This window comes from Pantherophis guttatus, chromosome 3 (genome assembly GCF_059756535.1).
Source record: "Pantherophis guttatus breed Tessera chromosome 3, ASM5975653v1, whole genome shotgun sequence".
Lineage (NCBI taxonomy): Eukaryota > Metazoa > Chordata > Lepidosauria > Squamata > Colubridae > Pantherophis > Pantherophis guttatus.
The window spans coordinates 3,380,757-3,407,852 of record NC_142065.1 but is presented as its reverse complement, the minus strand read 5'-3'; the positions used below and the strand labels follow the sequence as shown (position 1 = coordinate 3,407,852).

At 46.7% G+C, this 27,096-nt stretch overlaps 1 protein-coding gene across 2 annotated transcripts; it reads right to left on the bottom strand.

Moving 5' to 3' along the window:
- Positions 1-4,673: 4,673 nt before the first annotated feature.
- NRSN2 (neurensin 2) lies at positions 4,674-26,022 on the bottom strand. Of its 2 annotated transcripts, XM_060686097.2 has the most exons (4): positions 25,803-26,022; positions 18,281-18,477; positions 10,450-10,643; positions 4,674-5,956 (listed from the first exon to the last, which is right to left on the bottom strand). In XM_060686097.2, exons 3-4 carry the CDS (start codon positions 10,636-10,638, stop codon positions 5,561-5,563), a joined length of 585 nt encoding a protein of 194 aa, XP_060542080.1. In that variant the 5' UTR covers positions 10,639-10,643; positions 18,281-18,477; positions 25,803-26,022; the 3' UTR covers positions 4,674-5,560. The 2 variants fall into 2 exon arrangements, with proteins under 2 accessions (XP_060542080.1, XP_060542070.1); XM_060686087.2 differs by lacking the exon at positions 25,803-26,022 and having other exon boundaries at positions 18,281-19,011.
- Positions 26,023-27,096: the final 1,074 nt, after the last annotated feature.

Below are 27,096 nucleotides of genomic sequence, written 5' to 3'. Positions count from 1 at the left end.
GAAAGGCTCTGGAGGCTGGGGAGAGAGAAAAACGGGCCTTCCCCCCGCCCCAAGGTCCTCTGGAGGCAGGAAACAGCTTGTTTCCCTGCTTCTGGTAGACCCAGAAGGCCTGAAAATCAGCTGGCCGGTGCACACATGCGCGCTGGAGCTGAGCTCACGTGCCCACCGATATGGCTACACGTGCCACCTGTGGCACGGATGCCATAGGTTCACCATCACGGCCCTATGCCATTTCAGACAAATGGTTGTCCACTCTCTTCTTGAAAACCTCCAGTGATGAAGCATCCACACCTTCTGGTGGCAAGCAGTTCCACTGGTTAATTGTCCTCACTGCTAGAAAGTTTCTCCTTAGTTCCAGGCTGCTTCTCTCCTTCATTAGTTTCCATCTATTGTTTCTTTGGAAAATAGGCTGACCCCCCCCTTCTTCTTGGGGTCAGACCCTCAAATACTGGAGGCCGTGTGGATCTGGATGGGGAGGAACAGGCTCAGGCTCAACCCATCCAAGACCGAGCGGCTGTGGTTTCCGACGTCCCGATATAGTCAGTTGACGCCATCGCTGACTATTGGGGGCGAATCGCTGGCCCCCACGGAGAGGGCTCGCAACTTGGGCGTCCTCCTGGATTCACGGCTGTCTTTAGAAGAACACTTGACGGCCGTGACCGGGAGGATTTTTCATCAGGTTCGCCTGATTCGCCAGTTGCGTCCCTTTCTGGATCGGGACTCCCTACACACAGTCACTCATGCCCTCGTCACTTCCCGCCTGGACTACTGTAACGCTCTCTACATGGGGCTCCCCTTGAGGAGCACCCGGAGGCTCCAACTGGCGCAGAGTGCGGCCGCGCGGGTGGTTATGGGAGCGACATGGTGCTCCCGTGTGACACCTCTCCTGCGCGAGCTGCACTGGCTCCCGGTGGTCTTCCGGGTGCGCTTCAAGGTTTTGGTTACCACCTTCAGAGCGCTCCATGGCTTAGGACCTGGTTACTTACGGGACCGCCTACTACCACCAACAGCCTCCCACCGACCAGTACGCTCCCACAGAGAGGGGCTCCTCCGGGTGCCATCAGCCAAACAATGTCGGCTGTCAGCCCCTAGGGGGAGAGCCTTCTCTGTGGGGGCACCTACGATCTGGAACGAGCTCCCCCCGGAGATACGGAGGATCCCGGATCTGCGCACCTTCCGCCGCACTCTCAAGACCTTTTTATTCCATCAGGCTGGCCTAGCCTAATTTTCTCCCCTGTTTTAAAATTCTTTTAAATCAAAATTTTAATCTGTTTTAAATTATTGGGATTTTTAATTGTCTCGGGCTAAATTATTTAATCTGGTTTTAATTATGTTTTTTAACTTTTGTATCTATGTATTTTATTTTGTGCCTGTTCACCGCCCTGAGTCCTTCGGGACTAGGGCGGTATATAAATTTAATAAAACAAACAAACAAACAAACAAAACAACTCTCCAGGCCTTTAATCCTCTTAGTTGCTCTTCTCTGCACTTTTTCCAAAATCTCAACAACCGGTTTTTTTTTTTTTTTTTTTTGCAATATGGTGATCAACACTGGCTTTATCAAACGGTACTAATATTTCACATGATTTTGATTCTATGCAACCTAGTGTTCTATTTGCTTTTTTTGGCTGCCGCCACACTCTGAAGACTTGTTTAAGTGATTGTCTATTAGGACTCTTTTTCTTTGCTCTTTCTCCAGAGTCTCTCAACATCTCTTTTATGTTGTGCGGACCAAAACTGGATGCATTGGATGTGCAACTGCTTGGATTTAGCCACTTTTTGGAGCTTTGGGTCCTCCCGGCCTGTAACCCTCGCTGGCAACTCTTGCCACTCATGGACGGTACAAACCCAGCAGTTTTGGTGATAGAAAAGCAGGCTCCCTCCCTCGTCCTTTTTGGGCTCCAAGAAAGCCTTTAAAACGGGGGTTCCTAATCTTCTCTATATCCTGTACCCCTAGAATGCTTCTGATATATTCTCGCATCCCTTAAAAAAAAATAAGTAATTACTATATTTTTCAGAGTATAAGACGCACTCCTTCTCCTAAAAGCGGGTGGAAATTTCGGTGCGTCTTATAGACCGAATACGGGCACATTTTTTTGGGCTCCCGAACCCTCCGTGCCTCGTGTTTTCGACCTCCCCAGGCCCCAGAACAGAGGTGGGTTTCAGCAGGTTCTGACCAATTCTGGAGAACCGGTAGCGGAAATTTTGAGTCATTCGGAGAACCGGTACTAAAAATTCTGACTGACGCCCATCTATTCTCTGCCTTCCGAGTCCCAGCTGATCGGGAGGAAATGGGGATTTGGCAGTATTCTTCCCCTGGAGTGGGGAGGGAATGGAGATTTTACAGTATCCTTCCCCAGCCACGCCCACAGAACCGGTAGTAAAAAAAATTTGAAACCCACCACTGCCCCAAAAGCACTCTGCAGGCCAAAAGCAGCCCTGTTTTTGGAGAAAATGGGACATGTGGAGCATTGCAGAGTGCTTCTGGGAGCCGGGGAGGGCGAAAACGTGATGCGCGGAGGCCGAAAACAATTCTTTTTTCTTGTTTTCCCTCCTGTAAATCTAGGGGCGTCTTATAGACCGAAAAATACGGTATATGCATATAATTATACATATACACTATAATTTTGAAACCTCTAAACCCAAGTTTTTGCACCCCGTGGAATATCATCTCGCACCCCCCCCCCAAGAAGGGCGAGCACCCCCCGGTTGGGAACCCCTGCTTTAAGAGAAGCATTTCCGTCCAGAATTAGCCAGCGGACATGGCCTCCGCTACTTCGCTGACCTTGGACTGTGGGAAAACCAGAAAAGTTGGACAGTTTTTCAGGAAATGTCGGTCAGCTGAAATGGGAAACGGATGAGCATCCTGTCAAGAGTTGCTGCATTTGGGATTTCAAGTGAATTTCCTGGGCCGCATCCCAGTCCCATGATCTCTTGTTGCCAAATGCAATGCAGGTCGTCCCTGACTTACGACCACAACGGAGCCCCAAATTGCTGTTGTTAAGGGAGACCTTGGTTAAGTGAGTTTTGCTCCGTTTTACGACCTTTTTTGCCACAGCTGTTAGGTGAATCACTGCAGTTAATAAGTTAGTAATATGGTTATTAAGTGAATCTGTCTTCCCCGTTGATTTTGCTCATCAGAAGGTCATGACCTCGGAACACAGCGGCGGTCATAAGTATGAAGCAGTTGCCGAGCGTCTGAATTTTGATCACGTGATCGTGGGGATGGTTCAAAGGTCATGTCACGTTTTTCAGTGCTGTTGTAAATTTGAGCGGTCACTGAATGAGCTGTTGTAAGTCGAGGACTACCTGTGCAGGTAGTCCTCGACTTACGACCACAGCGGAGCACACCATTTCTGTCGCTAAGCAAGGCAGTTGTGAATTTTGCCCCGTTTTGCATCCTTTCTTGCCACGGTCGTTAAGCGAATCCGGCTTCCCTATTTGACTTTTGCTTTGTCCGAAAGTCACAAAAGGGAATGACCCCACCACCACACTGCCACCGTCGTAAGTAGGAGTCAGTTGCCAAGCGTCCGAATTTTGATCACGTCACCGTGAGGATGCCGCAACAGTCGTAAGTGTGAAAAGCAGGTCGTAAGTCACTTTTTTCCCCCAGCAACTTTGGTCACTAAACAGATGGTCATAAGTAGAGGACTATCTTTACAGGAGCAAGCTGTGCTTTTTATGAGCCGGACAGAAGGAAGGAAGGTCAGGAAATGTTTCGGTGACCCTCCGATGGCCGGATTTTGCAAGTAGGTTTTGCAAGATTTTGCAAGGGGTCTGTGCATTGTTTCTCTGTCATATATGTGAGTGTATGCATAATTTTGAATTTATTCTGCCATGGTTAGCTAGTTTGTATTGGAGATGGTGAGAGCTGTTGCAATGAAAGGCTCATTCGGATCAGCCTACCTCAAAGGGTTGTTGTGGGAATAAGAGGAAGGGACATCCAGACACACTCCTGACTGCCTGGAATTCTCTTGAGAAATGCAAGATTATATTTTTAAAACGTGTCCCACCCCCACACCCTCACACCAAGCCATGATTAATCCCAGCAAATGCACTCATTTCAGTCTTTATTATTCTAAGCTGGTCTCTTCATTCAAGCAGACGACCACATGAAGGGAGAGAGGTTTTACACAGCTGGCCTCCCCCGTGTCTCTGATGGTCTTTCCCGCCATGCTGTTCACCCCCTTCCTGGAGTCAGAAAATGGTACGGCCTTAAAAGTAGCTGCCTCGCTCCACAGCTGATTCTCCTCCCACCTCTTGTCTTTTCCAAGTCAAATGGCTTCTCCTGATTGGTGCATCTGCTGCTCATGATTGGTTTCGTTGCCCACCTCCTTCTGCTCACCCCCCAATCAGCAAAGAGATACCTGCCAATCAGGGCACTGAAATAGTAAAGGGGAGGAACTCTCTGCTTGATTCCTCCCCCCCAACTTTGGGCATCTCCCAAGTTAAAACAAGGGGTAATTGAGGAACGGAAGGAAGATACCAAAGCAGAAATAGGGAGGTAGATCCTGCCTTGGCCTTGCAAGTCCTCGATTTACGACCACAATTGGGGGCAGAATTTCAGCGGCTAAGCAAAGTGGTTGTTAAGTGAGTCATGCCCAATTATGCAACTTTTTTCCCCCATGGCTGTTAGGCAAATCACGGCAGTTGTTAAATGAATCACACGGTCATTAAGCAAATCCAGCTTTCCCTATTGACTTTACTTGTCAGAAGTTGGATGGGAAGGTGGCACATGGGCATCACATGACCCTGGATTGCCGCAACCATCCTACATACATGCGAGTTGCCAAGCACCCGAATTTAGTTCACGTGACCATAAGGTCGTAAGGGTGAGGACGTCCCTAACTCACTTTTTTTCAATGCCGTTGTAACTTGGAACGGTCGTTAAACGAGGACTACCTGTCTTGAATAAACTCAGATGTTAGCAGGCCTGAACTGGGGAAAAAAAATGCTTGGGTGCGTGGGGTTGGACTAGATGACCTACAAGGTCCCTTCCAACTCCTTTAATCTGTATCCAATCTGTATCCAAATCAGAATAATAATATTTGAGTTTTTGCAACATGGGATTCTCCTCCAGGTTTGTTTCCGACTTTGGAAAATTTCTCCTTTTTTTTTTTATACACATGGAAACCACCAAATATCTTTTTTGCTTTGGGATTTGGTGTTGGCAAAATGAAAATATTATGTCACTTTCTCCAAGCCGGTTTCTCTTTTTTCTCTGCTTCCTCCCTTGGTACGGAAGGTTCTGTTTACCTAAGGCTAGTGAAACAGAACCTCCGGGCTTAAGAGCAGTCTACCTGTGAGTTCCGCAGAGGCGAGGGGGAAGGGCACATTTTTCTCCTACCACGGATCCTCCAGGGAGGCTGTTAACAATGAAAAACAGCATCTGTCTCTGGGAGGTGGGGATACACCTACGCACAGCTATGGATTGGAGGACTTCATCTCCCAGAATTCCCTAGCCAGCGCATGTGCTGGCTGGGGAATTCTGGGAGTTGAAGTCCACCGATCTTGAAAGTTGAGAAACTTTGGGCCTTAAGAGCTTTTGGTGAATCTGAATTCACATCTCTCTCTTGGGCTGGACGCCCTGCACCCAGGAGACCTGGAAAGGGGCAGGGGTCGCTGAGACGACGGTACCCCACGGATGGGGGGCATTTTCCTGCAAGATGGGCGACAGCTGCTCTTCCTTGCCATCTTCACCTGGACAGCCAGTCCGGTTTCTTCTGCCGAGCCTGAATAATACAACCGAGGCCACCAACAGCACCCCAGCAACGGTGCACAGAGCCACCCCGACGGCTCGGGAGATGCCCAGGGCACCGTTGTACTCTACGGCTCGCTGGTCCAATACCACAAACTCGGCTTCACCGATGTCTTCCAACTTGGAGGGCAGGAGGGACCCCGTGGTTATAGCCGCCAGGCCGGTCAGCAACAGCAGAGTCGCAGCTGAAAGCGTCACCTTGAAAGGAGAAGGAAGAACGAGAGATACGGTCGCATCCTTGCGCGCTAATTCCAAAGAATGCTTTGCAATGGTCATTGGGAGATTTTACAGGTCGTCCTCGACTTACGACCGCAAAGGAGCACAACATTTCCTTTGCTAAGCAGGACTGTTGTTATTAAGTGAGTCCTGCCCCATTTTTGCAGCCTTGTCTTGCCACGGTTGCTCAGCCAATCCCTGCAGCTCAGTTAAGTGAGCCGTGTGGTCGTTAAACGAATCTTCCCCCTTTGCCTTTGCTTGTCTGAAGGTGGAAAAAGGGGATCCCATAACCTTAGGATGCAGTAACCATCATAAATGTGAGTCAGTTGCCAAGTTTGATCGCATGGGGGGGGGAAGGGTGTGGGGGGGAGGTGCTACAACGGTCGTAAGTGTGGAAAACTCTCAAAAATCACTTTTTTCACTGCCATTGCACCTTTGTATGCTCTCTAAACAAATGTTTATTTATTTTATTTTATTTTAATTTAATTTGATTTATATGCCGCCCTTCTCTGGAGACTAAGGGCGGCTTACAATGCACTAAGCAATAGCCTTCATACTTTTGTATATATTTTATACAAAGTCAGCTTATTGCCCCCACAAACTGGCTCCTCAATTTACCTACCTTAGAAAGGATGGAAGGCTGAGTCAACCTTGAACCTGGGGAGATTCGAACCTGCAGTAATTGCAAGCATCTGGTCTTAATAACCAGCTTAATAACAGGGTGCCTTAGACCACTGTACTACCAAGGCTCTTTAGAGGATTACCTGTACTGGCTAAGCCCAAAAATAAACAAATCAACAAATTACTACTAACCAAGTTTAGTGTGTTGCATAAAAGCAGCTATTAACTCTTTCAGTGTCCCAAAGGTGTTTTTTCAGGAGTCAACTGGACTTTCTTGTTTTTTTCTTTGAAGATGTTTCACTTCTCATCCAAGAAGCTTCTTCAGCTCTGACAGAACAGTGGGGAATGGAAGGATTTATATCCCTTGCAGGCAGCTGGTCATTTGTCCATTTGTCACTTTTGGAACAACCATGACCTGAATGACTTGGAATCTCCATAGATTTTTTTAGCCATGCAATTTGGGATGAACATCCTTCGAATGGTGTGAGAGTAGGAATGGATTTCCAGAGGAAAACAATTGCAGACGACAGGAACCATTTGCACCACTCAGGTGACCCTAAGGACACAGATAAACCCCCAAATGACCCTCTAAAAGGATGCAAATGTCCAGCTGTCTGCAAGGAATTGTGGGAAGTAGTATACCCCAAAAGGACAGCGCCAGAAATCTCCAAAAATGATGCCAAGAGACTCAACCCAGCCCTTTCCCCTTTAAGAAAACCCCAGGCAAAAGCACCAGCTGAAAGGAACACTTAAGTAGAGCCATTAAGATAAGGGGAATCGGGCTAAAAATAAACTCTCCAAGGTAAACCAAAACTCCCTTTTTCATGCCTCCCTGACAGGATTAACTCCTAGGATAGGAATAACAAAAGACCTGCGACCAAGATTAACCCAGGAAAACAAAACCCGGGGCAATCAGAAACGCATCAAAACCCATCAAGCTGTAGGAACTTCAAAGGAGAATTAAGCATAAAAGGCTCAGAGCAGTAGTGGAATTCAATTTTTTTATTACTGGTTCTGTGGGAGTGGCTTGGTGGGCATGGCAGGCGAAAGATACTGCAAAATGAGCCTTTTATGAGCCTTGGTAGTACAGTGGTTTAAAGCACCCTGTTATTAACACAGCTGCCTGCAATTACTGCAGGTTCGAATCTCGCCAAGGCTCAAGGTTGACTCAGCCTTCCATCCTTTCTAAGGTAGGTGAAATGAGGACCCAGTTTGTGGGGGCAATTAGCTGACTTTGTATAAATATACAAAAGAATGAAGGCTATTGCTTAGCGCATTGTAAGCCGCCCTGAGTCTCCGGAGAAGGGCGGCATATAAATCAAGTTTAAAAAAAAAAAATCCCCATTCCCTCCCCACTCTGGGGCCAGCCAGAGGTGGCACTTGACGGTGCTCAAACTTTCCACTACCAGTTCTCCAGAACCTGTCAGAACCTGCTGGATTTCACCCCTGGCTCAGAGTCACACTTCCAAATTTGTTTGCAAACCAGGAACGCTCCAGCTGTGTTGCTACTTTTCTTGCCTTCCTGAATTAAAGGATCCCTTTTCTGGCAGCTGGCTTCCATGTCTATTCCTTCTCAGCATCATTGACGGCTTCCCTGCCAGGAACGAACCAGAGAAATTTCTTCCAACAGAATATAAATCCTTCCGTTCCCTACTATCCTGTCAGAGATGAAGAAGCTTCTTGGATGAGAAATGAAAAGCCTTCAAAGGAAAAAAACACGAAAGTCCAGTTGCTTTCTGAAAAAAATCACTTTTGGGACAACCATGACCTGGATGATTGAGAATCTCTACAAACTCATTCAGTGAGCTGATTGGCTTTGTTGTGTGAATGCATGACTTGGGGGTGTGTGAAGGCTGTATGCAGGGGTGGGCTGCCACCGGTTGTAACAACTGGTTTGCCCCGGGAACTGAAAATGTGAGCGCTCATAGCATAGAAAAACCGGCGATTATATAGGACGTGTGTCAGGTTTCGAAGTCGTCTCAAATAAATTGCATTTCAAACAAAGTCTTTGATGAAAAACTCCCATTTATTAAGCACGACATTCTAACTCCGACTCCATCGTAGCCAACACTGACTTCCAGACCCAAAACCCTCCCTTTCCGTTCCCCACTCCTCTGCACTCATTGGCCATCTTCCAAGTCACTCTACCCCTAATCTACTGCTCCAGCTCAAAGGAATTTCCCCCCTCCCATCCCATCTCCTAGGGGATATTATCTCCAGGGAAAATAAGTAGGTGAAAAGTCAAACGTCCCTTTCCAGACGCCTCCGCTTCTCCTTCTTATGTCAGCACTAGAGTAAATGCAGCTTGAAGTGCTCACATCGTGATAGCGCCAGGGTTGGTGGGCGGGGCCAGCCCTGGTCAGAACTACCAGTTTTCCCGAACCGGCAGCTACCCACTACTGGCCGTATGTGAAGAACTTGCCTTTCCATGCACAATCCTCTTTTCTGGAGCCTTCTTACCTTCCTACACTGAAATCATTCTTAAATCAAAGCATTTCTGGCTGGGGAATTCTGGGAGTTGAAGTCCACTTGTCCTAAGTGGTCCACTAACGATCCACTCCTTTCCTGCAGGTGGCGCCAGAGCCATCCCAGAGGCTAAGCAAAGGGGATTCCAGATGTGTCCTGAGTAGAAAGAGGAGGGGGCTGCAAATCAGCTCTCCCTCCCCAGCCCCAATTTCTCAAAAGCCCTATGTAACCTTCCACCATATGTTTCCTTCCTCCAACCCAACATTTCCCCCCACTGAGTCAGTGGTTTCCCCACTTAGCCGCCTGACCTAGAGTAGGGGGTCTCCAAACTTGCCCACTTTAATCCAAAATTGCTTTTTTTCAGGAGGCAACTAGACTTTTCTTTTTTTTTTTTTGAAGACATTTCACTTCTCATCCAAGAAGCTTCTTCAGCTCTGACTGGATGGTGGGGAAGGGAAGGATTTATATTCCTTACAAGACAGCTGGTCATTTGCAGCCTTTTAGAGCAGGGTTATCAAACTCAAGGCCTGGGGGGAGGGGTTGGATCCGGTCCACGGGGTGCTTAGATCTGGCCTGCGAGGCTGTCCGGGAAATAGCAAAGGACCAGCGCGCTGTGCCTTTGTTAGGGGAAATATTCTGCCTTTTTAATATTTCCTAAAACATTTCCTTCTTCTAGGACAGGGATGGCTAACCTTTTTGCCATCGCGTGCCAGGAGGGGGGGCGGGGGTGGTGTCACGTGTGCGCATGCCCACACCCATAATTCTATGTGCCCCGTGCATGCGTGTGCGACACCCCACCGCTCCCAGTACGCAATGGCCCAGTAGGCCCATTTTTCTGTCTCACCTGGCTCCAGAGCCTTTCTAGGAGTCTGGGGAGGGTGAAAACAGTCTTCCCCACCCCCCGGAGGCCCTCTGGAGGCCGAAAACGGCCCGTTTGCCAACTTCCTGTCCTACCGGAAGTTGGCAAATGGGCCATTTCTGGCCTCCAGGGGGTGGGGAAGGCCATTTTCGCCCTCCCCAGACTCCTAGAAAGGCTCTGGAGGCTGGGGACAGCAAAAAACGGGCCTTCCCCACCACCCACCAAGGCCCTCCGGAGGCAGGAAACAGCCTGTTTTTCTACTTTTGGTGGGCCCAGAAGGCCGCGTTGGAGCTGAGCTCGCATGCCCACTGATATGGCTACAAGTGCCACCTGTGGCACGTGTGCCATAGGTTCGCCATCACGGTTCTAGGAAAAGGGTGGATGCTAACTTTGTACGGGATCGTGAGACAGACGTTCTATAAATTTAACCGATAAAATAATCTCCCCACTTGCAGCCTTGAGCGTGGTGGGAAGGCACTCTGTATGCGCTCAGAGAACGTGCCACAAAGCAAGGCACGTTGAAACTCACCTTCCAGAAGACATAAGTCTGGCCACTCTTGGCGGGAGACGTAGCAGCATCTTCAAAACTGTCCTCCGAACGGTTGCCGGTGCAATCCTCATAGAACAGGTGCAAGTACGAACGGACGCCGTACCATTTGCCCTGCTCCATGTTTGGACCCCGCTGGCAGCCACACACGTGCTCTCCGGCCGTGGCCATCAGTCCTGCAGGGCGCAAATGGACAGGTCAGACTGGATTATACGCAGAATTATAGGTAGTCCTCGAATTACGACCACAAATCGAGTCCAAAATTTCTGCTGCTAAACCATAATCTAATAAAACAAAGCCAGAAAGTTAAGTGAGTTTCGCCCCATTTTATGACCATTCTTGCCACAGTCGTTAAGTGAATCACTGCCGTTAGTTAGTAACACGGTTGTTAAGTGAATCTGACTCCCCACCCCCATTTATTTTGCTTGTTAGAAGTTCGCAAAAGATTATTGCGTGACCCAGTGGTGGGTTTCAAATTTTTTTACTACCGGTTCTGTGGGTGTGGCTTGGTGGACATGGCGTGGCTTGGTGGGCGTGGCAGGGGAAGGATACTGTAAAATCTCCATTCCCACCCCACTCCAGGAGAAGGATACTGCAAAATCCCCATTTCTTCCCGATCAGCTGGGACTCGGGAGGCAGAGAATAGATGTGGGCGGGGCCAATCAGAATTTTTACTACCGGTTCTCCAAACTACTCAAAATTTCTGCTACCGGTTCTCCAGAACTGGTCAGAACCTGCTGAAACCCACCTCTGGCGTGACCCCAGGACACTGCAACCGTCATAAATATGAGTCAGTTGTCCGGTATCTGAATGTAAGTCACGTAACTATGGGGAGGCTGCAATGGTCATAAGTATGAAAAATGGTCATAAGTCGCTTATTTCAGTGCCGTTTTAACCTTTTTGTTTGTTTTTGTTTTTATTGGATTTGTATACCGCCCTACTCCTGAAGGACTCAGGGCGGTGAACAGCCACAGAATAAAACACATAAATACAAAAATTTAAAATAGAATAAAAACGAATTAAATAATTTGGCTGAGACAAATTAAAATACCCAATAATTTAAAAAACAAATTAAAATTTACATTTAACAGGGCAGAGCTTCAAAGCTTCAAAGCTCAGTACGTGAACTGTTGTAAATCAAGGACTACCTGTACAAAGAATCCCAGGGTTGAAAGGGAACTCGGAGGTCTTCTAGTCCAGCCCTCTGCTCGAGCAGGAGACCTTATTCCATCCCAGACAAATGGCTGTCCAGTCTCTTTTTAAAAACCTCCAGTGAAGAAGCACCCACAACTTCTGGTGGCAAGTTGTTCCACTGGTTAATTTTTGTCACTGTTAGGAAGTTTCTCCTTATTTCTAGGTTGGTATTCCATTTGACACTTATTTATTTATTTATTTATTTGTCACATTTTTATGCCACCTAACTCCCGAGGGACGGTAGGGCGGTATAGAAATTTAATAAAATAAAATAAAAATAATGACGACCCTTAACTATCACAGCCACTCCAAGGTCACGTGAATAAAATTTAACCATTTAGCAACCGTACATGGATTTACAACGGTTTCAGTGTCCCAGAGTCCTACGATTGCCGTTCTGAGCAGACTTCTGACAAGCAAAGACAACGGGGGACGAAGCTAATGACCCCAGGATAAGCTTAACAACCACTCGACTCGTTTAGTGACTGCACGGTTCACTTAACAACCAATGCAAACTAGGTCAGTAATGGCGAACCTTTTCAGCCAGCACCGAGTGCCCAAATCGGAGTGTGCATGGACGTGCCAGAGCCCTGGAAACTCAAAGACCAGCTGGCTGGCGCACTCATGCGCACCTGGTCTTTTGGGTTCTAGCATGCGCATATGCGCCATCCAGCTGGTCTTCGAATTTCCGGGGGCTCCGGCATGCGCGAAGATCAGCGCCGGAAACCAAAAGAGCCGCTGGTGATGGCGTGCGTGCCCACAAAGAAGGCTCTGCTTGCCACCTCTGGCATGGGTGCCACCTCTGGCATGCATGCCACAGATTCGCCATCACAGAATTAGGTGGTAAAAGCAGACATGGCTCCCTGAACAAGAGCCTGGATAGCTCAGCAGACTGAAAGCATTGTGATTAACACCCGCTGTCTGCAATGACTGCAGGTTCGAATCTCGCCAAGGCTCAAGGTTGACTCAGCCTTCCGTCCTTTCTAAGGTGGGTAAAATGAGGACCCAGATTGTGGGGGCAATAAGCTGACTTTGTATAAATATACAAAAGTATGAAGGCTATTGCTTAACGCATTGTAAGCCGCCCTGAGTCTCCGGAGAAGGGCGGCATATAAATCAAATTTAAAAAAAACAAAAAAACAAAAACAAGCATTTATTCCAATATCCCAATATCTAAGCAGCTGCCAGAAAGAAGAGCGGGGGGGGGGGTTTCCCACTTATTCTCCAAAGCCCCTGAAGGCAGGACGAGAAGCAACGGATGGAAACTAATTGGGGAGAAGCAACCTGGAATTAAGCAGGAATTTTCTGACCAGTGAGAAGAATTCACCAGTGAAATAATAATAATAATAATAATAATTTTATTTCTATACCGTCCTTCTCCTGAAGGACTCAGGGCGGTGTACAGCCTATTTAAAAACACAAGACAAAACATCGATTAAAAATTTAAAATAATTAAATAAATTTGGCTCAACTTAAAACCCCACAAATTTAAAATACCCCAATTTAAAATTATTATGTTGATAGCCCAGCCTGGCGGAACAACAGGGTCTTCAGTGCGCAGCGAAACACCCGGAGGTCGGAGATCTTACGAATTGCCTCCAGAAGTTATGGGTGCTCCATCACTGGAGGAGTTCAAGAAGAGATTGGACAACCATTTGTCTCAAGCGTTGTAGGCCCTGTAATGTAGGGTCTCCTGCTTTAGCAGAGGGCTGGACTAGAAGATCTCTGAGGTCCCTTCCAACTCTGTTATTCTGTTAGCACTTTGGTTTGCAATAGGAAATGCTGGCCTCAACTGTGGGTGTACGTCAAGGACCACCTGTTTGTTAATTAACGTTAATATCTTAGAGCTTTTTTTTTTTTTTGCTTTAATTTATATGCCGCCCTTCTCCGGAGACTCAGAGCAGCTTACAATGCATTAAGCAATAGCCTTCATACTTTTGTATATTTATACAAAGTCAGTTTATTGCCCCTTTTGCTGATAATTGGATTGAAGATTTTACTTACAGGGAAGAATCCTCAATTTAGGACCACAATTGAGCCCCAAATTTCCATTGCTACGGAAAGCAGTTGTTAAGGGAGTTTTAACACCTTTTTTTTTTGGGGTCACTGCTATTACGCTGTGGTCATTAAGTGAATCATGCCATCATGAAGCAAATCTGGCTTCCCCCATTGACTTTGCTTGTCGGAAGCTGGCTGGGAAGGTTGCAAATGCTGATCACATGACCCTGAATACATGCCAGCCAGTTGCCAAGTGCCCAAATTTTGATGGCATGACCACAAAGATGCTACAACAGTCGTAAGTGTGAAAAACGGTCCTAAGTCACTTTTTCAGTGCTGCTATAAATTTGAATAAAGAGCCTTGGTAGTACAGTGGTCTAAGGCACCCTGTTATTAAGCTGGTTATTAAGACCAGCTGCCTGCAATTTCTGCTGGTTCGAATCTCTCCAAGGCTCAAGGTTGACTCAGCCTTCCATCCTTTCTAAGGTAGGTGAAATGAGGACCCAGTTTGTGGGGGCAATAAACTGACTTTGTATAACTATACAAAAGGATGAAGGCTATTGCTGAGCACATTGTAAGCCGCCCTGAGTCTCCAGAGAAGGGCGGCATATAAATCAAATTAAAAAAAAAAAAAGAATGGTTGTAAATTGAGAACTGCCTGTAATTTGATTTCCTTATTGTTAAGAAGTGGAATATGAAATGAAATTTTATATTTGTGAGTTAAGAGGAGGTGGAAAGATTAGCGAATTATTTATACTTTCCATGAAGAAAGTAGGGAGTCATTTCCTTAGGAAAGGAAAAGGGTTTCTTTTTCTTCGTACGTTACTTTTTCTTGCAATTCTTTTCTTATTCTCTCTCATGCTCTCTCTCTCTCCTCCTTTATTGTTTTTTTCAAACTGTTGATAAAAATTATTTGGGGGGAAAAGAGATTCCCCAGTCAACCGTCAACATTCGAACCCAGGACCACCAGCCTGTGGTACAGAAGAGGGCTTGAGCCCCCGAAAGAGGCAGGAGAAGTTGGAAAAATGATGAGGGGAGATGCCACCAGGATTTTCCCTCGAAACTGGGGCTCCCTTGCACCCCTTGGAATCAGAAGCTGGTTGTGGGTACACAGAAAACGGACCCTCCCTCCCTGTGGGTGGCAAAGCCAGCGTATCCCTCCCCTCCCCTGTCCCCCCCCCCCCCAGACTTAACCATGAAGCCTGCCTGCCCAGCTGGCTGGGCCTGGGCTGGCAGCATCCTCTTTTTCCGATTGGCCGTTGCCATGGGAACTGCCTCCATACAGATGAGGATGGATAGTGGCAAAGTCAGCCATCCTTGCCTTGCCTCAGCTGCAAAGAAGCCAGAGGAGGCTGAGGCTTGGAAGAGGGAGGGAGGGAGGGAGGGAGGGAGAAGGAAGGAAGGAAGGAAGGAAGGAAGGAAGGAAGGAAGGAAGGAAGGAAGGAAGGAAGGAAGGAAGGAAGGAAGGGAAGATCTATGCAATTGCAAATTTTTTCTTGGTTGAGGCAGATAATCCATCTTTCTCCTTCCTTCATCCCTCTCTTTTCCTTCCTTCTTTCCTCCCTCCCTCCCTCCCTTCTTCCTTTCCCTTCTCTTCCTCCCTAGTTCTTTCCTTCCTTCCTCCCTCCCTCCCTCTTTTTTCTTTCTTTCTTTCTTCTCTTTCTTTCTTCTTCCCTCCCTCCCTCATTTTCTTCCTTCCTCCCTCCCCTTTCCTCCCTTCTTTCCTTCCTCCCTCCCTCTTCCTATCTTCCCTCCCTCCTTCCTTCCTTCCTTCCTTCCTTCCTTCCTTTCTTTCTTTCTTTCTTTCTTTCTTTCTTTCTTTCTTTCTTTCTTTCTTTCTTTTTTTTTTCTTTTTTTCCTGTCATTATAACTTTGAATGCTAACTAAATGAATTATTGTAGATCAAGGACTAGCCATACTTGCCCAAGGAACTGGGTTTCACAAAATTCTGCAACTAGCCTGCCCCCCCCCAAAAAAACCAAAAGCTTAATCAAGATTAAAACTATCCAGGCTGACTTGGCTCCTCACCTGATGTCTCCATAACATCCTGAAGGGCTCAGCAATGGTCCCATCTCCCTGCTTCAGACCCCTCAAGCCCAACTTGGAATGAAAGCAGCCAGAAAAAGAAATAAACTTCAAGACCATTTTCCTCAAACAAATGCCCTCTTCACACATTCCTGCCGGATGGATGGATGGATGGATGGATGGACGGACAGGTGAGTGGGTAGATAGGTAGACAGATGAGATAGAGATGATAGATAGATAGATAGATAGATAGATAGATAGATAGATAGATTGATAGATAGATGATAGATAGATAATAGGTAGGTAGGTAGGTAGGTAGGTAGGTAGGTAGGTAGGTAGGTAGGTAGGTAGGTAGATAGATAGATAGATAGATAGATAGATAGATAGATAGATAGATAGATATGGATGGAGATAGATAGGTAGATAGGTAGGTAGATAGATGATAGGTAGATAGGTAGATAGATATGGATGGATAGATAGATAGATGGATAGATAGATAATAGGTAGGTAGGTAGGTAGGTAGATAGATAGATAGATAGATAGATAGATAGATAGATAGATAGATAGATAGATAGATAGATAGATATGGATGGAGATAGATAGGTAGATAGGTAGGTAGATAGATGATAGGTAGATAGGTAGATAGATATGGATGGATAGATAGATAGATGGATAGATAGATAGATATGGATGGAGATAGATAGGTAGATAGGTAGGTAGATAGATGATAGGTAGGTAGGTAGGTAGATCGACAGGTAGGTAGGTAGATGATAGATATAGGTAGGTAGGTAGGTAGATAGATAGATAGATAGATAGATAGATAGATTGATTGATTGATTGATAGATAGATGATAGATAGATAATAGATAGGTAGGTAGGTAGGTAGGTAGATAGATAGATAGATAGATAGATAGATAGATAGATAGATAGATAGATAGATAGATAGATAGATAGATATGGATGGAGATAGATAGGTAGATAGGTAGGTAGATAGATGATAGGTAGATAGGTAGATAGATATGGATGGATAGATAGATAGATGGATAGATAGATAATAGGTAGGTAGGTAGGTAGGTAGGTAGGTAGGTAGGTAGGTAGATAGATAGATAGATAGATAGATAGATAGATAGATAGATATGGATGGAGATAGATAGGTAGATAGGTAGGTAGATAGATGATAGGTAGATAGGTAGATAGATATGGATGGATAGATAGATAGATGGATAGATAGATAGATATGGATGGAGATAGATAGGTAGATAGGTAGGTAGATAGATGATAGGTAGGTAGGTAGATCGATAGGTAGGTAGGTAGATGATAGATATAGGTAGGTAGGTAGGTAGATAGATGATTAGGTAGGTAGGTAGTTAGATAGGTAGATAGATAGATAGATAGATAGATAGATAGATAGATAGATAGATAGATAGATAGATAGATAGATAGATAGATATGGATGGAGATAGATAGGTAGGTAGGTAGGTAGGTAAGTAGATTGATAGGTAGGTAGGTAGATTGATAGGTAGGTAGGTAGGTAGATGATAAATGATAGGTAGGTAGATCAATAGGTAGGTAGGTAGGTAGGTAGATGATAGATATAGGTAGGTAGGTAGATGATTAGGTAGGTAGGTAGATAGGTAGATAGATGATAGATAGATGATAGGTAGGTAGGTAAGGTAGGTAGGTAGGTAGATAGATGATAGATATAGGTAGGTAGGTAGGTAGGTAGGTAGGTAGGTAGGTAGGTAGATAGATAGATAGATAGATAGATAGATAGATAGATAGATAGATAGATAGATAGATAGATAGATAGATAGATAGAATGGATGCATGGACAGATGGATAGACGATAGATACTGTGGACAGATGGATGTACGGATGTATAGATAGACAGACACAGAGTTTGGTAGGTACATAAGTAAACAGGTAGGCCAGTCAATAAATGGCTCAGTGGCTAAGGCACTGAGCTTGTTGATCAGAAAGGTCAGCAGTTTGGTGGTTTGAATCCCTAGTACAGATCATCTGCGTGAGCAGGGGGTTGGACTAGATGACCTCCAGGGTCCCTTCCAACTCCGTTACTGTTACTGAAAGATGAGATCGATAGAAGAGCTAAGTAATTAGATAGATGATAGATAGACAGAGGAAAAAAATGATAGGCGATAGGTAGATGGGTGGGTGGGTAGGTATGTAGGTACAGATCAACATATAGCTACAATATATAGAATCCAGACCCCGGAGAGAAATTCTCTCCTGGCTGTGTCCTTTTAAACAGATGCTGCCCAAAACGAGCACTTTCTTAACAGGCTAAACCTCTTTTGGTTTTAATTCAGCTTAGGGTGGGTTGTTTTTTTTTTCTTTTTAATGTTTCAGGCATTGCAAGACCCCCAACTTGGTGGGTTCCTCTCTCTGCCCTGCAGGGCGAGACCCCCTCACCTGGAGTCATTCAGGAGCCGGGCTCCAAAACGCTGCCTCTGAATCACCCCTGTGCTTTTCCTGGTCTTTCCGTGGCTTTCGAGATCCACTCTTCCCCAGGATGTCCGAGCTGGGAGCCACCTCTGGCTGAATCTGCTCTCCCTCCCCCCACCTTACATCTGCTCACCTGTGTTGGGATGCCACCTGAGTCCTCAGTGCCTCATCGGCAGGGAAATCCGGGACGTGTCCTTGGCACCGGTTCTGTTGGCAAAGCTGGTGCAGCAGCCCTGGCTAGCAGTCCTCAGCACCAGGCAGAGTAGAAAGCCAGGACGTCCTTCTCCAGGTGAGCCAGGTGAAGAGACCACAGGGCTGGAACGATCATATCTGCATGACAGAGGCGGACAACCGTCCCATCGGCTGCGAGAACCCGACAGTGGGAGGCAGGCTCGCGAATCCACCAAGGACGGAATCTGAGTCACCGTCAGAAAGCAGCCACTGAGTGTCTGTTTCCTTGCCTGCTTGCCGCGCTTCGGTGGGGAGCCATCTCCCCCCCACACACACACACCGCCTGAGTCATGGCGCCAGGCTCCCCACCTCTGCCAGGCGCCAAGGAATCAGTGTTCAGCAGGCAACAAGGCAGAAACCTCCTTCTCCTGGGGAATTTGTGGGTCCTGCACAAATCCGGTTAGTTGCTTTTGCCTTCTGGGCTCTATTTTGCATTGGTCTAGTGCGCAAAAGCGTCTCCCCATAAGCTTTTACTCCCCATAAGCCGCCTGCACATGGATTGCCAGCGCCTTCGTCTTGCTTTGGAGAGAGGCGAGCCTCTTGTAGTAACACGGAGCTTTACACGGAGCTTCTTATGCAGGGAGTGGACGTAACTTTTCTCTTTTAATGCTCCAATTGCTCGGAGGCACTTTAGTTTTATTTCTGCATTTATCTGCCGCCTGCTGCTTTTTGTGAGCAACTCAAGGAGGCGAACATACCCCACACACCGGCCTCTTCCTGTTTTCCTCACGATAACGACCCTGTGAGGTGGGCTGAGCTGAGAGAGAAGGACTGGCTCAAAGTTTACCCAGCCAACCTTCATGCCTAAGGCGGGACTCGAACTCACCTTCTCCTAGTGATTGGCCCAAAGTCACCCAGCCAGCTTTCTTGCCTAAGGTGAGACTAGAATTCACCGTCTCCTAGTGATTGGCCTAAAGTCAGCCAGCTTTCTTGCCTAAGGTGAGACTAGAATTCACTGTCTCCTAGTGATTGGCCCAAAGTCACCCAGCTGGCTTTCCTGTTGAATAGGCAAGACTTGAACTCACCATCTCCTAGTGATTGGCCTAGTCACCCAGTTTTCTTTCCTGCCTAAAGCGAGACTAGAACTCACCATCTCCTAGTGATTGATCCAAAGTCACCCAGCCGGCTTTCATGGCTAAGGCAGGACTAGAACTCACCACCCCCTTAACCACTTTCTAGCCTGGCACCTTAACCGCTTAGACTAAACTGGCTCCGTGCCACTTGCTGAAACATAGCATCCTTTCCTGACTCTTTCGGTCTCACGAAGTACCAAAGATGGTTTGTAATCAGTACTTCGAAAGTCTTCTTAACCCATGAAGAGGAATCCAACATTTGGCAGACATACTAAGTCACCGTTGAGTTGTTCATTTTCCTTCGGTTCTTTTAGATGGCAAAATCATGAATTGTTTTCACGTATTTTTTTTTTAATTTGATTTATATGCCGCCCTTCTCCGGAGACTCAGGGCGGCTTACAGTGCGTTAAGCAATAGCCTTCATCCTTTTGTATATTTATACAAAGTCAGCTTATTGCCCCCACAAACTGGGTCCTCAATTTACCTACCTTAGAAAGGATGGAAAGGCTGAGTCAACCTTGAGCCTGGCGAGATTCGAACCTGCAGTAATTGCAGGCAGCTGGTGTTAAATTACAGTGCTTAATCTGCAGAGCTATCCAGGCTCCAGTGAGATCAGAAGGGAATTGATATGGGAAGTCATGAACCTCCACTTTTCTCTGTATGAGGTTCTCCCTGGCTCTTATGGTCAGTTTGCAAGCCCCCTCCCCTCCAGAGGAATGGGACTGTTAGGCATGGACCATTGCCCCCCCACTCCAGTGCATACGGTATTCAAGAAGGTGGAGCTTAAGATGACTCCACCCTTTTCAAAAGGATTGGATTATTAGAAGGGAGGCAAGCAGTTCCACTGGTTAATTGTCCTGACTGCCAGGAAATTTCTCCTTAGTTGCAGGTTGCTTCTCTCCTTGTTTAGTTTCCATCCGTTGTTTCTTGTCCTGCCTTCAGGGGCTTTGGAAAATAGGTTGACCCCCTCTTCTTTGGGGCAGCCCCTGAGATATTGGAAGATGCTATCATGTCCCCCCTAGTCCTTCTCTTCATCAAACTAGACATACCCAGTTCCTGCAACAGGTTGAATGTATATTTTACCCGCCAGTAGCTCCCTAATCATTTTTGTGGCTCTTCTCTGCACTCTTTCTAAAACCTCAAACATCTTCTTTTATATCATGGAGACGAAAACTGGATGCCATATTCCAATTATGGTCTCACCAGGGCATTCTAAAGTGGTATTAACATTTCACCTGATCTCGATCCCATCCCTCTGTTCATGCAGCCTAGAATTGCATTGGCTTTTTTGGCACACACTGTATTGGCTCCTATTTAAGTGGCCATCCGCTGAGACTCCAAGATCCCTCTCACGGTTACTATTGTTGTGCCTCTTCCATACCTGTGCATTTTGGGGTTTTTTTTCCTGCCAAAGCATAAACTGCATCTTCTCGGATAGGGCCCCAATGCTCACCTCTGTCCCATCTGCTTAATCTTGAGTCCATCTGTTCTGATCCAGGCCCAGGTAGGTCGTATTAGACGCAAACAGTTCCAAAACAAGCAGACGTTATTAAATCAAAACAATTTTTTCATAACACAAATCCTTCAGTCTCATCACCAACCTTGGTATAATTAGGCAAACTGGCAAAAGTTCAGGAACAGAAGACACTGACAAGAAAGAAATACATCCAAACACGAAGCAAATCTCTCAAGAGCCTTGGTAGTACAGTGGTCTAAGGCACCCTGTTATTAAGCTAGTTATTAAGACCAGCTGCCTGCAATTACTGCAGGTTCGAATCTCGCCAAGGCTCAAGGTTGACTCAGCCTTCCATCCTTTCTAAGGTAGGTGAAATGAGGACCCAGTTTGTGGGGGCAATAAGCTGACTTTGTATAAATATACAAAAGGATGAAGGCTATTGCTGAGCACATTGTAAGCCGCCCTGAGTCTTCGGAGAAGGGCGGCATATAAATCAAATTAAAAAAAAACAAAAAACACTTTTTTTCCGGCAAAGAGGCCAAGAGCCATTGCTGGTCTTTTAAGCCTTATGGGAGGGGCCAATCATCTCTTGGCCTTACTCCTGAGTCGTCCTCTTTGCTTGAGCTGCTCTTGCCTTCTGGCAGCTCTTCTCATACATGCACTAGGAACAGGATCCTCCTGTTCCTCTGCCTCTCTACTGTCAGCCTCTGGAGGCTCCGGAGTCCGCACCTCACTCCCCGATGGCCCTGGCCCCATCTCTGCCTCCGACGCAGAGCCCTCATCCGGGCCTTCCCCAGCCTCCAGGACTGGCCCATGTTCCTCCTCAGCCTCATCGCTGTCCGACTCCACCGCCAGCTTCACAGGCTGCTGGCGGACCACAACACCACCTTCTAAAGTGTTGGCAATTCCTTCCAGCTTGGTGTCGCTTGCAAATTTTGTGAATTCCCCTTCTGTCCCTTTGTCTTGATCATCGTTATGAAGATGACGAAGAGCGCAGGGCCCCCCAATTTTAATTCTTAAAGTTGCCAAGAATTAAGAAACATATTGGTTTTTTTCGGCTTCCTGCTAAAATGGGGAAGGTGACTTCCCTTGGCCCAGAATGTGGTGCAAATGCAACCATTCTTAACCCGGGTTTAGAGTGAAGCAAAGGGTGAACTGGGTGTGATTTGTGTCTCATTTTCAGATGACCCCCCCCACCAACTTGCCTCCAGAAGTTGTGGGTGCTCCCCATATTTGTTAAAGAAGAGACTGGGCAGTCATTTTGGCTATACAGGGCTTTCTACTTGAGCAGCGGGTTAAGCTAGAGGGCCTCTAACTAAAAAGAGCCGAGGTGGCGCAGTGGTTAGAGTGCAGTACTGCAGCTACTTCAGCTGACTGCTAGTTCAGCAGATCAGCAGATCAAATCTCACCGGCTCAAGATTGACTCAGCCTTCCATCCTTCCGAGGTAGGTAAAATGAGGACCCAGATTATTGGGGGCAATATGCTATTTAGTATACTGTCGATTGCAGTGGTGGGTTCCTCCCGGTTCGGTCCGGTTCGGCCGAGCCGGTAGCGGTGACGATATGACGTCATTGAACCGGTTCTCCCCCCCCGCCCTCCCACCCTCCCACGTTATTCTTACCTTTTATTTGGCCCCACCCCCAATCTATTGCTGCCTCCTGAGTCCCAGCTGATGACTAGAGGGAAAAAAACTGTTTAAACTCTTGCCGGGGGGCTGCAAAGGGCCGCCCCACAGCTGATCAGTGTTAAAAGCAAACAAATGAGTCGGGTCGTAAGTGCGAGGACCTTCCAGAAATGACTCTGACCAGCTAGCCACGCCCACCTAGTCACATGACCTCCAAGCCACACCCACAAAATAAGCCATGCCCACAGAACTGGTAGTAAAAAAAAATTAGAACCCACCTCGGGGCGATTGTTGTAAGCCGCCCAGAGTCCTCGGAGAGTGGGCGGCATAGAAATATGACTAATAAAAAAATTAAAAAAATAAAATAAACAGTAACAGAGTTGGAAGGGACCCTGGAGGTCATCTAGTCCAACCCCCTGCTCACGCAGGAGACCTGTACTAGGGATTCGAACCACCGAGCTGCCAGCCTTTCTGATCGAAAAGCTCAGTGTCTTAGCCACTGAGCCACCTAGTCAGGCTCTAAAGTCCCCCTCCAACTCTTGTTATTCTTGGAAAATGCTGGAATTTGACGTTTGCAGCCCAAACTCAGCTGAGAAACCATCTGGAGAAGATAGAGAGATGGGTGGGGGGGAAATATTGGCACCGTGGCAAAGTCTCTTGACTGGCTACCAACTGACCGGGCGTCTGATTTGGATGATCCGGCAGGGTCAGCCAATCCAGGCAGCCAAGAAATAGTGGGGTTGGAGACCCTGTTTGGTTGCTAGGAGAGGAAGGTCACCGTGTGTGTGTGTGTGTGCACTGTTGCTGGGAGGCGTATCCCGCTGGGTGGGAGTGGGTGGGAGGCAAGGAAGACGCTGGCTCCCTGTTGCCAGGATACTGCTGTTGTCGGGAGAAAGGAAAGGCGGGGCTTGTTGCTACGGAGCTTTGGGGTCACCCTTCTAGCAACCGAGACTGGTCCCCTGATCACTCTATGGTCCCCTTGCCAATTTTTTTCAGGACTGCTTCTCAGCCTCGGCAACTTGAAGATGGGTGGACTTCAATTCCCAGAATTCCCCAGCCAGCGTTGCTGGCTGGGGAATTCTGGGAGTTGAAGTCCACCCATCTTCAAGTTGTCCAGCCTGAGAAATGCTACTCTGCAAGCATGTGATTGGCCCAGGAGGTTCGTCACCAAGCAACCATTGCCACGGGATTCCAGACACAGTTTCCATGACAACGGACCAGTCATCTTCTGAATGCTGGATTCTTAACTCCCCTTTACCAGGCAGGATGAAAATGGATGATGGGGTTGGCCGGTGGGGGCGGGGGGGGGAGGCACTATGGGGAGATATCCATTAAAGGGGGAAATCTTTTAATTCCACCCAATCTGAAGCCCCTGCAGATCTTTGAAAAAAACCTCCCGGTGTCGACAGTCCGTTTATAATACGTTCTGGGATTAAAACCGAGATTGAAAGAGGAAGATTGTGGGAAGGAGGAGGTGGGAATGTATAAAGTGGGAGGCACGGGGAGAAGTTCAATGGGGCTTAGAGAGGAGCCCAGAGATTGAAAAAGACCTATGAGAGGTTGCATTGCTCTAGATCAGAGGTCTTCAAACTTAGCTGGCTGGAGAATTCTGGGAGTTGAAGTCCACACGTCTTAAAGCTGTCAAGTTTGAAGACCTCTGCACTCGATCTTCAGCCATGGCTTGGATGGTTAGGTGAAGGAATCATTGGTCCCATGTGGTGACTGTTTGAATGAGCCAAAGAGAATTTTGTGGTCCGCAAGACCAGAGGTGGGAAGAATTGCAATCACTCAAGAGCGTGGTTGATTTTCTGGATGAACACATATTTCTGGGTTCACACAATACCGTAAACCAGTGTTTCTCAAGCTCGATCATTTGAAGATCAGTAGACTTCAACACTCAGAATTCTTCACCCAGCGTGCTTTAAGGATAGTGGACTTCAACTCCCAGAATTCCCCAGTCAATATGCTTTAAGGAGGATGGACTTCAATTCCCAGAATTCCCCAGCCAGTATCCTTTATATTGGCTGGACTTCAACTCCCAGAATTCCCTAGCCGGCATGCTTTAAGGAGGATGGACTTCAACTCCCAGAATTCCTAGCCAGCATGTTTTAAGGAGGAAGGACCAATTCCCAGAATTCCTTAGCTGGCATGCTTTAAGGAGGATGGACTTCAACTCCCAGAATTCCTAGCCAGCATGTGTTAAGGACTGTGGGCGTCAACTCCCAAAATTCCCCAGCCAGTATCCTTTATATTGGCTGGACTTCAACTCCCAGAATTCCCTAGCCAGCATGCTTTAAGGAGGATGGACTTCAACTCCCAGAATTCCTAGCCAGCATGCTTTAAGGAGGATGGACTTCAATTCCCAGAATCCGCCAGCCAGCATGCTTTAAGGAGGATGGACTTCAATTCCCAGAATTCCCCAGCCAGCATACTTTAAGAAGGATGGACTTCAACTCCCAGAATTCCCCAGCCAGCATGCTTTAAGGAGGATGGACTTCAACTCCCAGAATTCCTAGCCAGCATGTGTTAAGGACTGTGGGCGTCAACTCCCAAAATTCCCCAGCCAGCATGCTTTAAGGAAGATGAACTTCAACTCCCAGAATTCCTTAGCCGGCATGCTTTAAGGAGGATGGACTTCAACTCCCAGAATTCCTAGCCAGCATGCTTTAAGGAAGATGGACTTCAACTTATTGCTTAACGCATTGTAAGCCGCCCTGAGTCTCTGGAGAAGGGCGGCATATAAATCAAAAAAATTAAAAAAAAAATAATCCCAGAATTTCCCAGCCAGCATGTTTTAAGGAGGATGGACTTCAACTCCCAGAATTCCAATGCTGGTTGAGGAATTCTGGGAGTTGAAGTCCACCCATATTCTAATGGCCAAGCTTAAGAAACACTGCCACGAATTTACCAGCTAGTTTACCTGGTGTATTCACACAATACGTAGATCGTTCTAGTCCCTTCTCAGGCAAGAAAGCTGACTGGGTGACATTGGGCCAATCACCAGGAGACAGTGAGTTCTAGTCCTGCCTTAGACATGAAAGCCGGCTGGGTGATTTTGGGCCACTCCCTCTCTCTCTCTCTCATCCCGACCTACCTCACAGGGTCGTTGTTGTGGGGAAAATAGGAGGAGGAAGGACTATTAGGTATGTTCACTGCCTTGATTTATTTATTTTTAAAAAAACACAATAAAGGCAGGATGAAAAAAAAAACTAAAATAATACAAATGATTTTTCAAAGGCAGGGTGCCCCCTTCTCCCCAAATTCCCCTACCTGCTCCCTTGTTGGCGCCACCGGAGCTCTTCCATTGGGTGATACCCAGACCCCTGTTGCCTTGGAGACAGCCTCCGCTCAGGGATGCTGATGACGTCACTGGGATACTGCTGGCTCGGGTATTTTCGAGGATGCTTTCAGAAGCAGAGGGAGCTGAAACAGCCTGGCTGGGGGATATTTCCCCCCCCCAAACCGCCTCCCATCCTTTTAAGGATTTTGGTAGCAAATGGAAAATGCAACCTGTCCTTTCGGAATGATGGATCTTTCATTTTAATTCGCCATTGTGTATCTGCGTTCGGATCTCTATCGATCGTTGAGGCTGAGAGCAGCAGCGCAGGCAGCCCGATCCCATCAAGTTAGACATCCTGTGTTTCTAAGTATAGCTGTAAGCGTTTTAGACCTAAAAATAGTTGCCTTTGATCCACTGAAAGAAGTGTCAGGAATCCATAAACGGGGTGTCTCAGGAATCACTTCCTTTCTTAAATTCTTAATTCTTTGTTTTTACTGTCTTCTCCTCGGTCTGATTCTTTCTTTCTTTCTTTCTTTCTTTCTTTCTTTCTTTCTTTCTTTCTTTCTTTATTTATTTATTTATTTATTTATTTATTTATTTATTTATTATTTATTTATTTATTTATTTTTAAATTTGTATACCGCCCTTCTCCCTGAGGACTCAGGGCGGTGAACAGCCAAGTAAAAACATAAACTACAAACATTAAAATACAATTTAAAAGATATATATATAAATTTGATAGGAAACAGCCTCAGTTGGTCCTTTGGCATGGCCATGCGTGGTATAAGCAGCCTGTTTTAATTCCTGAAAAGAGGTGCCGTTCTAAAAGTAACCATTAAAATAGGCAATCGGAAAAAGGAGAAAGACTTCTGAATGAAAAGAAGGACCAGAGGTGACAGGATAGCCGTCTTCCAACATTTGAGGGGCTGCCACAAAGAAGAGAGGGAGTCAAGCTATTCTCCAAAGCACCTGAGGGCAGGAGAAGAAGCAATGGGTGGAAACTAATCAAGGAGAGAAGCAACCTGGAATTGAGGAGAAACTTCCTGACAGTGAGGACAATTAACCCGTGGAACTGCTTGCCACCAGAAGTTGGGAATGCTCCAACACTGGAGGCTTTTTAAGAAGAGGTTGGACAACCACCTGTCTGAAATGCTATCTAGGATCTCCTGCTTGAGTAGTTTAGATTAACAGAGTTGGAAGGGACCTTGGAGGTCATCTAATCCAACCCCCCCCCCCAGCAGGGGGTTGGACTAGAAGACCTCTAAGATCCCTTCCAACTCTGTT

Coding starts and splice junctions, on each gene's coding strand:
- NRSN2 (XM_060686097.2), bottom strand. CDS start 10,638: ATGGCCACGGCCGGAGAGCACGTGTGTGGCTGCCAGCGGGGTCCAAAC. Junction 5,957..10,449: donor AGACTTATGTCTTCTGGAAG/GTGAGTTTCAAC, acceptor TCTCCTTTCAAG/GTGACGCTTTCAGCTGCGAC.